General features: G+C 36.4%; 1 protein-coding gene across 2 annotated transcripts in view; it reads left to right on the top strand.

The window, feature by feature from the left end:
• The first annotated feature begins 7,015 nt into the window (after positions 1-7,015).
• Positions 7,016-10,416, top strand: part of LOC107700779 (sphingomyelin phosphodiesterase 4-like) — a 14,420-nt gene continuing 11,019 nt past the window's right edge. The window contains exons 1-10 of one of the 2 annotated variants that reach the window (XM_016502584.1): positions 7,016-7,133; positions 7,485-7,553; positions 7,628-7,714; positions 8,258-8,394; positions 8,811-8,886; positions 8,982-9,078; positions 9,216-9,268; positions 9,411-9,562; positions 9,646-9,778; positions 9,865-9,936. In XM_016502584.1, the coding sequence (XP_016358070.1) occupies positions 7,515-7,553; positions 7,628-7,714; positions 8,258-8,394; positions 8,811-8,886; positions 8,982-9,078; positions 9,216-9,268; positions 9,411-9,562; positions 9,646-9,778; positions 9,865-9,936 (846 nt within the window). In that variant the 5' untranslated portion in view covers positions 7,016-7,133; positions 7,485-7,514. Of the gene's footprint in view, positions 7,134-7,484; positions 7,554-7,627; positions 7,715-8,257; positions 8,395-8,807; positions 8,887-8,981; positions 9,079-9,215; positions 9,269-9,410; positions 9,563-9,645; positions 9,779-9,864; positions 9,937-10,416 lie in introns of both variants that reach the window. The other variant, XM_016502583.1, reaches the window with a different exon arrangement.

Below are 10,416 nucleotides of genomic sequence, written 5' to 3'. Positions count from 1 at the left end.
CGCTGTCGGTCCACCACAGCTCCGGGCCTCCCTCTCCAGATTGCCCAGTCCGATTAAGGGCCCATTACAGGGGCTGTTTACTCATAATGTACCTGAGGCCTGGCCCTGCTTTGTTTGCCTGTCTAGAGATCCAAAGGTGATGAGATGACCTTCTGTAACTGCAAAAGTTCATTCCCTCTCAGTCACTTTCAATTGTTTTGTTTGTATTATTATGACTTGTGGGGGATTCTGTCAAATGTAAATAAGATGATTTTGTTAACCTCTTCTAAATATATGTTTGAATAAATTGAACAATTTCATAAAATACTCCAAATGATTATCAAAAAGACTTCTCTAAACTCTAAAAAAATATATATGGTTCTTCAAAGGTTATTTAGATGTAGTGGTTCTATTTCCATAGCATTCAGAAGAACCCTTTTATGCTGAAATGGTTCTTTGTGTTATAGTTTAGGGTTCTTTTCCCCCGCTTTTTTTATTTTCAAACCTGTAACTGTCAAAGCATCTCATTACTGGTTTTCTTTTAAAGGAATAACCCCCACCCCATGTTTGTAAGAAACATTAAGACTTTTAACTTCAAACTGTTGCTAGAATACGAGTCCTCTATCCATCATATTGCTTTCTACATTGAAAATTTGTCTCATCTGAATCAGGAGAGAAATATGCACAGGTCAAGCACTATTTACAAGCAAAAAATAGTTCTAAACATATCAATCTAATTAATATTTTAGAGGATTTTGATGTGAGAGGACAACAAGGGATGCACTTTTCACTGAATGAAGCGTTATTATGAATTATGTATGGTTGCCTTAATAATGCATTTGTTTCTTAAAAACATGCAACTTTTTACTTCACAGGACATTAATGGATGGACAAGAGGATTATAACTTGTAGATTATTGTGATGTTTTTATCAGCTGTTTGAACTCACCTTCTGATGGCATCTATTCACTGCAGAGGATCCATAGATGAGCAAGTATTATAACGCTAAATTTCTCAAAATCTGTTCCAGTGAAGAAACAAACTCTTGGATGATATCTTGGATGAACTCTTGGTTTATATCTTGGATGGCCTTATGGGTAAGTACATTTAAAGCAAACTTTCATTTTTGGGCGAATTATTCCTTTAAATACGAAGTTCTGTCATGAAACTCTAGATGGCACAGTCCAATAGGTTCTAACTCAATCTGATATAATCACATCATTATTCAAGTGTCGCAGCTGATTGTTTTCTTTTCACATCAGCAGCCAACAGTGTTGGGAAGGTTACTTTGGAAATGTAATCGGTTACAGATTTCAAGTTACCCTATTTAAAATGTACCTGTAATTACATCTGTAAATAAGTATTGTAGTTAAATCTATTACACAGCCGAACCAGGCTTAAACCACCAAACCTGTCCCTAAACTTAACCTCATCCCACCTAAATAGCAGCAAAAGTGATTTGCAATTCAACGTAACACAGTAGCCTATACATTGCACCAAACAACTCATTTTTTGACACAACAAACCAAATATAAAGTGGTACCCATAAACCTTAATATTCATATGCATACACAACAAAATATGCATATACTTGCTTCTACTTCATTTACATCCCTTACAAAAATTAACCATGCTTTTATTAGTAAAAGTACATGTTTTTTTTTTTGGCAAATGGATTACCATTTTTATTTATTTTTTACTACAAATTCCATGGTTAAACTGGTTAGTGTAGCAAAAACCATGGTTAATTTGTGGTTACCATTGACAATAGTAACCATTGTCTTTGGATTTATATATGTAGATGTGTGTAAATATTCAAATGTAATCCCCTTTGTAATCGTTAACATTTTCATAAGTAACTGTAATTTAATTACACATTTTTTCTTAGTAACTGTAACTGATTACAGTTACATTTATTTTGTAATTAAATTACGTAACGCCGTTACATGTAACTAGTTACTCCCCAACACTGGCAGCCAATGAGCTTGCTGTAACAGTTGCAGTGCATTTCAGAAACCCTCCACCTTCCCCAGCACCACCTAGATCTGCTACTGGGTAATTTCATGTATATAATACATGGCGGTTATTTCATATATGTTATATGTGTAGCAGCAGTATTTCTTACATACTCACAACAGCATGTTTGTGGTTGTATTAGTAGTAGCAAGTCATACTTTCTCTGCCACAGCAGCAGCGTAGACGATCTATTCTGCCAAGACCAAACACATTAACACTATCATGTATATTACCATGCTAAACTCTCAGAGAGTTGTCATGACATAAATCGTTTTATTTGCATATTAAGACATAAAACATAATCTAAACCTAAACCAAGCTTTTTTTTTTTATCATTCAAATAAATAAATAAATAATAATTCATTTCACCGTAGGTGGTGATGTCCAGCGGTCATCCTGTCACCACAATCATTTGTGGACATTCCGCTAAAGTTGGTTTTCATTGAACATGCAGTCCTGCCATCAACCAGCCAAGGGCCAGCAACTCTAAATCAAACACACTGCGACATCCGACCCCATTACAGCATTCAGCTAAAGTAATAATTAGAAAGAGAAGATGGACTGCCTGCTCTGTCCCATTAGATCCACATTACCAGTCTCCCACCTCTTCAAATGGGAACCTCATTTATCTTTTAATGTTAACTGATATGTTAATTTAGCTATGGATCTATGTATTATTACACTTTGGAAATGAAATATATGCTGTGCTTTTATTTCATTTTACTTGATTTCATTTGTTTGTTGTAAAAACCTTTCCCTACCTTCTCATAACTATTTGAATATTGTACGCCAACGGTTATCTCAGCTAGACGTTGTAAAACATGCATTTCATTGACTCACTGTCATGGCTGTTCAGAACAGATTGTTGTGTCATCACATTTTAATGCGATTATTGCAGTGAACCATGATTGGGTAGATAAACACGGCTGACTGCTCTTTCATCAAATTAAGCATTTCATGCATTATTGATATTTTCAGATGTGCAAGAGAACTCAAGAGGCTAAGCAAGATAAATAAAGTTTAAAGGTATCAGTACACTGAACAAATCACAACTACACTGAAAGAAAAAAAAAACTGTTCAAAAACAGAAAAGGTAGCTAATGTTCTGCCAGGACATTTTCCACTAAGTTTACTGACATTAATCTTAAACACAACACATTGCGTAATTTAAAATACAGGAAAATATGTGAAAAATCAATATAGAAAAATTCATATTAACACACCGCATTGGGCTCTTTTTTACTATAGTATATCTTTACATTTATTTCGTAAGGCATTATGTACATTTGGTTTATTTTGTGATACTGGCAAAATGTATAAAAATAAATCTGTTGGCATGAAATATTGATTTGGATGATTATAATCTTACCTGTATATCATCTTAAAAATTATGCAAAGAAAAAAAAACAGTCAATTGCGCAAAACAATCAGTCTATAGCAACAAAACGAACTATGGAACAATAACTTTAATATGAAATCTGATTGTAATTTTCACCACAATCAATAACGAGGACACAAGTTGCAGCCAGTGGCATTTGTACAAAACAAGAGGGAATAAGTCTGCGAAGTGATTAGTGAAAATTAGTGAATAGCGTTGGTTTCAGGGCAACAATCTGAGCGTTAATTCCACAACTGACCAATCAGAAACGTGTTTTTCTAAGAGCAGTGTAAAAAACCTATTTAGTTGTACATGAGATTATAACTTTTGCAGTTGTTGACAGGAACCCAAAATCATTGCTTCGCTTTTTGCCTTTTTGTCATTTTTTCAAATACAATGGGAGGACCCAGGGCCATTTTTCAAGCTCTCTCTAGATTATTTTAACAGCAGCCCACTAGCTCTGATAAGAGAATGAGAAAAATAGATATATTTCGGTCTACGCTCTCATTTAAGAGCACTCTTTCTGAGTCACACAGTTAACTCTCTGCGGGAATTTACTGCCAGTCAAAATCTGGCTCATACATTTTTTGCCAGCTGCAATTGGACCGAATAGAGAAAAGGTCTTCTTCCTTTCCTGAGGGACTGATAACACCACACACTGAGTGGAGGAAATGCCTACAGCTTCACAGAATTGCCTTTTCGTATTTATTTTGTCATTTTGGAGCGTTCCTTCCTCCATGCCATAAACAGGCCACCACTTCATTTGCAAATAACTTACAATAATAATGTGTGTTGCTCTACAGACATCCAGTTTTGTATTACAATTTATTTTCACGAAACTGAGAGAATTACTGAAAGTAGTAAATAAGTTGAGGTGGACCGCTTTTGCAAGCCACTTGTTTTTTGTTTCGCTTCATTTTTTATTTTTTTTTTAGATCAAGTAGGCCTCAAGTATGAGGCCTGACTAACTGTTTATCTTATGCAGACTGAATTTTCTGATTATACCTCTTGAGTACCTACTTGTTGAGCTCTTGGAAAAATATTGAGAAGGAATTCATACATACAGAAAATGGTTATTTTCTCCCCATGCAAATACTGCTCTTGGATGTTCATTTTGATGAATGTGTTTTCAACACCATGATTTCAGGCTGTTATTTATCATGACATGATCAATGGCATTTCATTAAAATTAATTTTTATGGTGAAAATAATTTCCCCGTTGCGTAATTTGTATACCTTTATATATGATGGTGTCAAATGTCCATCAGAAGAGAAAATCAAGTGGATAAAATCAACAATTAAACTAAGAACCAGTTTGATTAAAACAGTAGCCTTCACTTTCCCAGCCTGATTTGAACAGGCTATTTCCTGCTCTCCGTCCTGAATGACTTTCTTTATCTATTTGCATTGACCTGCAGAAGATGAAGTTGAAAGAGATAGAGAATGACCCTGATTAGCAGACCCTGATGTGACTCCACACCAGGTGAACTGGTCATCCAAGGGTCAAAGGGGGTCATATCCATCAGCCAAGCAACGAAAAAGGTCCTCGTGCCAGGGTTCTTCCTCTTTTTCCAGCTGGAGAGTGATGACAGCCTTGTTTCAGATAAGGGACTGATCCATTGGCCTGATTTGTGGCCAGCAGAGCAATTTCAATACCCGTCTTTGCACTGATAGATGAGGCCTGCCTTTGATAAAGGGCCAATTTACCTTAGGGGCAATGGGGATGAAACTGCGGCAGTTGCCTTTATTTGTCTCCACCATGATTCAAAGTGAAGAAAAAATGGTAAAAGAGAGGAAAAATAATGCAAAATAATCAAAATGAAAGAAAATTTGTACTGTTTTGACTGGTATCTGACAAAGCTTTCAAGTGTCTTCCTGCCCAGCAGTGGTTCACACACAATGCTTTGGTTGGAAGGAACACACGGTGTAAGGGGTCATTTTCACAAGGACACATTCCTGTGTTCAAAAACAGAATGAAACAGTGGTGAACTGAAAAACGTATTTAAAAAAAAAAATATATATATATATATATTTTTTTTTTTTTTTTTTATATACAAAAATTTCGTCTAGCATATGTTCACAATTAAAAAAAAATGTTACAGGCTCAAAACATGTATTTTACAAATATTACAGTTTAATTTAATGTAATTTAATATTTTATTTCCATTCATTTATTTTATTTTATTCTTATTTTTTTGTCCAAAGATATCCATCTTGCATATGTTTTCAATAAAACAATGTCACAGGTTCAAAATGAATATGCTTTTTTATTAAAATTCGGTTTAATGTAAGTTTATATTTTATTTTATTTTTTATTTTATTTAATGTTTAATTTTCCTTTATTTTACGCACTGTGATGATTCTGAATGATGCCTGCAGAAAGAATAAATTCTGGAGTGAAGAAACAAAGACTAAAGTAATTTCTCTCTAATGGACCCTTAAGGATTCATCATTACATTCAGAGTTTTGGTGGAATTTCTCAAATTAAGATGGAAATGACAACTGAGACTTTTCCATGTTGCACTTGATATTTCCTCTGTAATGTTAGATGATTGAGCATGATGAGAAATTATAAGACTTACTTCTTATAAGAATGGTGTAAGAGAGAAGAAAAATCAGTAACTGTCTCTGTCTTACGTGTCCCTTTTTTTTAATACACATTTTGAATACTTTCACAACTCAGAAAGCAATCTCTCCTGAAATGCAAGTTCTCTTGAAATGATTAACAAATTCATCTCAAGACTCAAACAATAATAAATGAAAACCGAATGAGATACTCACACTTTCTCCACATTAGTATCATAGTTTCAATACAGACCTCATTATTTAGCTGTATTTCAAATGCAAGATGAGCCTTATATAAAAGCAATTACTAACCACATTCACTTGGCACAGACATGGCTGATTTCTGAATTAGAGATGAGAAGTTCACGGCTCTTTGTTATTTCTAAGTTTTGCTGGCGCAACATTTCAAAAACTGAGCAAATTTGAGAGCTCATATAAAGCAATTTTTGCAGATTAAAAAAATGACTGATTATTATTTTCCTAGTATTACTATTACTTATCCAGTAACTTTGTAATGTCTGCTAAGTGGCAAAATTCTTACCCAAACTGAACAAATGCATATGAAAGACTGAGAGGTGCAGAAATATACACAACCCTTAAGGCTGTTGGACGTGACACACTCTTATTACATTAGGCTGCTGTTTTGTTTGTGCTATCGGTGCTACTCTGCCTCAGGTTCTTTTTGAAGTCTATCCAGTTTGACAAATGTTTTCCATAGACTTGCCTTTATTACTCTCTGAATTTCATATCATCACATAGATTAGATATTAATTTGCATCCAAATTTGGGGGTTTTATGACTAATATAGTCTGATGTTCCTTTGAATCCTCCCAACAATTGGGCCTGTGGTTCATCCAGCACATTTTACTCAGATAAACCTAATAAAAGATTTAGGATTTTATAACTTATAGTTTATGCGAGATGCATAATTCACATGTCAAACTTTGGGAGTTGAAGAACAGTATTTTCAAGAGGTATCTTCACTACAATCTTTACAACACAGGGTCAGAGCTGACGTGTTATAATCAGGGGTTAAATTGGGCTAGAACAATCTGACGTCATTCTCCGCCCTCGCTGTTACACAGTGCTAAGCGGACATGACATCATAACCAACGCGTTTGACTCTTCTTGGATCTAAGCGCGGTCTACTGGAATTTACTAGAAATATTGTTTTTTTTCTCTCTCTTGCGTGTGAGGTAATATACTCAAAAATGTATTTGGCATGTTTAATATCTGTTTTAAGTGATCATGAATCCGACTGAGCGTTTAGTCCTTTTACAGAGGAAAAAAATAATGTCCAGGCTACACCGTTAGCTGATAGTGGAGCTAGCTGGCTAACCTCTAAGCGGTAATATTACAGAAAAATATATTTAGGCAAATTAAAATGTTATGTTAAGGATAGACTGAGAGTGGTTAGTTAAGCAAGCATGAAATACGCTGATTGTTCACTGGCACTGGAGTGCGAGAAGTACCTCACTAACGTTAGTGATGCTAAATGTTTTTTTGAAATGTGACTGAATCATTATATTGCTGATATTTAATTTCAGGTTTTGTGTTGATCAGTGGTCTGAGTTTTCATGGCTGCACCTGCCCTGCAACAGCCCAGTTATCTTCTGGTTAGTACTAGATTCAGCTGTTTATATATTATATTATATTTCTCTGTCTAACCTTTGTGTCTTGCTGCCTGCAGGCCAATTTAAAGGCAGACTGGACCAATAAACCTCTTCATCAAAGATGTCACGAGTTGAGCAAAATTATAGACGATTACCCTGCAAAGGTATGGTTCTCTGATTTATTACATGCACGCACGAATATTGAAAAACTCTTTTATTTATTAGTACATTTATGATTAATGTTATTATTTACAGTGTTGTGATACACTTTATAATTATTGCGACTTTATAAAGTCCTTATTTTTGCACCTAAAACAGGCAGCTTTTTGTTAGATTCATCAGAAAAATCTGTTGAGGCAACAGCACCATTGCCCATGTATTAGAGATTAAACGCAGTGTCATCTGCTTGGCACATGGCACTGGACCAGCTGCTGTTCTGCTGGCGCCTCTTCCCCTCACCCTGACTCGACTCAGTGCTGTCTGAATGAATGATGTTTGTTTAGTGTTGAACTCTGTGACCTCCTTTCTCAGATTCATTTGACAGTTTGTGCAAGCCACACATGCCTGTTTCTTGCTTCATTTGTTGGCTAAGTCACTTGTGACCGTGAGGCCTTGGATTGCTTAGAGGATGGCGTGCATGCGCCTCTGCTCTTTGTATTAAGTCATGAAAAGTCTCATTTGTGTTTATATGACATATATTTGATTAGGAGCTGCATGCAATCTTTCCCTGGTTGGTGGAGAGTGTGTTCGGGAGCCTGGATGGAATCCTTAGTGGCTGGAACCTGCGGTTTCTGCAGGCTCGCTCGGCAGAATACAACATCGCCATGGACTTCCTGGACCCAAGGTTCTTTTTATTTTGTTTTTGTATTATTTTGTGGTGTTCAGTATTGTGACTAGTATTACCACTGTTTTTCAGAGTACAAATCATACTACCGTTCAAAATTATAATTTTCATCTAACCTGAAAAAAAAAAAAAAAAATTGTATCACTGAAGACTGTATTTATGGCAGCTTTGCCATCATAGGAATGAATTGCATATTGAAATATAAATATTTTAATATAATAAATAAATTATTTCCTTTCTAATAAAATATCACAATATTTCTGTTTTTACTGTTAAAATAGTTGCAGCCTTAGTGAGCATAAGAGCACAAGTGCTTTTTGAAAATATTAAAAACTCTTACCGACCTAAACTTTTGAATGGTAGTGTAGATATTGAATTGTTGCTCTGTTATCACATTTTAAATATTTATTCAACAGTGGTGCTATGATGAAATTGGTGTACAAACTACAAGCTGAGGAATACAAGTATGAGTTTCCAGTCAGTTATCTGCCAGTAAGTATATTCATTTAGGTGCATCATCCCTGATTGATTTTGTGGAAATGGCGTTATTATCCGTGTCTGTGTTAATTTGTATTTTGCTTGCACAGGGTCCTATAAAGTCGTCCATTCATGCTGGGGTTCTGCCAGACTGCCCTCTGTTTCACAATAAAATCCAGTTCCCCATGTCAGGCCTTCTATTGCTCAGTACGTCTTGGCTTTTTACAACCTAACTTTTGTATTATGCTATAAATTGTATTATATAACTTATTATAACTGTTACAAAGCTGTTTCATCACTCTGTCTTTCTCTCACATAACATATCTGTTTTTAATCTTTCGCAGATCCTTTTGAATATTATATGTTCAGCTTTGCCTCCAGTCTCATTGCACCAAAGGTAAAAGCTCTTCCGCTGTCATTTTGCAAGAACAAATGTACTGTTTACTCGATTTTCACACCCTGATGGTTATTTAACAGGATTACAGGATCTTATTGGCTCATTATCAGTTCATTTAAATGTTGTTTAATAACCTTTTCAGAACTACCCTCCAGGGCAGCATGGGAGTTGCTCAGATAGCACATACTTTGTGCTTGTCAACACCTACCTCAAATACTTTCTCCCTACAGAGGGCAATGTGCCTCCATCACCTTTCTCGGACACCAGGGGAACTGTGGCCTCTCCTGCTCCAAGGTATCGTGATGTCATTTAAAAGATCCGTTGACCAGCAAATAAGCTCCAGTTTTATATATGGTTTTATATTCTTCCTGTCCCAGGTCTCCCAATGTGCCTTATGTTGGATATGGTGGTCACAGCACCAGTTTGTTGAAGCGTCATATTACCCATCAGCCCTCAGTCAACGCTGACCCTGCTGCTCAAGAGATCTGGAGATCAGAGACACTCTTGCAGGTAGGAGTTAACACGTTAACTTGTCATTTGTGATGAGTGTCCTTCATGGTTTGGCATGAACTTCATGGTTGTGTGTGTTTCTAAAGGTGTTTGTGGAAATGTGGCTCCATCACTATTCTCTGGAGATGTACCAGAAGCTGCAGTCTCCTCAGGTGAAGGTAAGAATGTGTTACAGGCCCTCAGACCTACACACTCCCTTCCTCCTCTGCGCACGGCTGGCTGGCTCCAACCCTTCACCCTGCACTGCATAGGGACTGCTGCACGACACCCACCCTGACTCATGCACTTCCTCTCCCTAATTGCACATGTGTGAATGACACACATGTGCTCTGTTTACAAATATACCCTTTGTTTCATAGCTACAGTGTAGGGCTGCACGATTAATCGCATGTGATATTTAACGCGCATCTTATCAGTAAAGCCGGTTCTGTAATCAGCGGTAAATCTCCATCACCTGCGTGCTTTCACATTGAGCAGCATTAACTACACAGAGCCGTTGTTCACTGACGAGCTGCGCTAAACCACGTTCATATTCGCGCGATGTTTTGCACAGCTCATCAGTGAACAACGGCTCTGTGTAGTTAATGCTGCTCAATGTGAAAGCACGCAGGTGATGGAGATTTACCGCTGATTACAGA

The sequence above is a fragment of the Sinocyclocheilus anshuiensis genome, unplaced genomic scaffold (assembly GCF_001515605.1).
Source record: "Sinocyclocheilus anshuiensis isolate Anshui unplaced genomic scaffold, SAMN03320099.WGS_v1.1 scaffold1594, whole genome shotgun sequence".
Lineage (NCBI taxonomy): Eukaryota > Metazoa > Chordata > Actinopteri > Cypriniformes > Cyprinidae > Sinocyclocheilus > Sinocyclocheilus anshuiensis.
The sequence above is the reverse complement of the archived record's forward strand: the minus strand, read 5'-3'. Positions and strand labels throughout refer to the sequence as shown.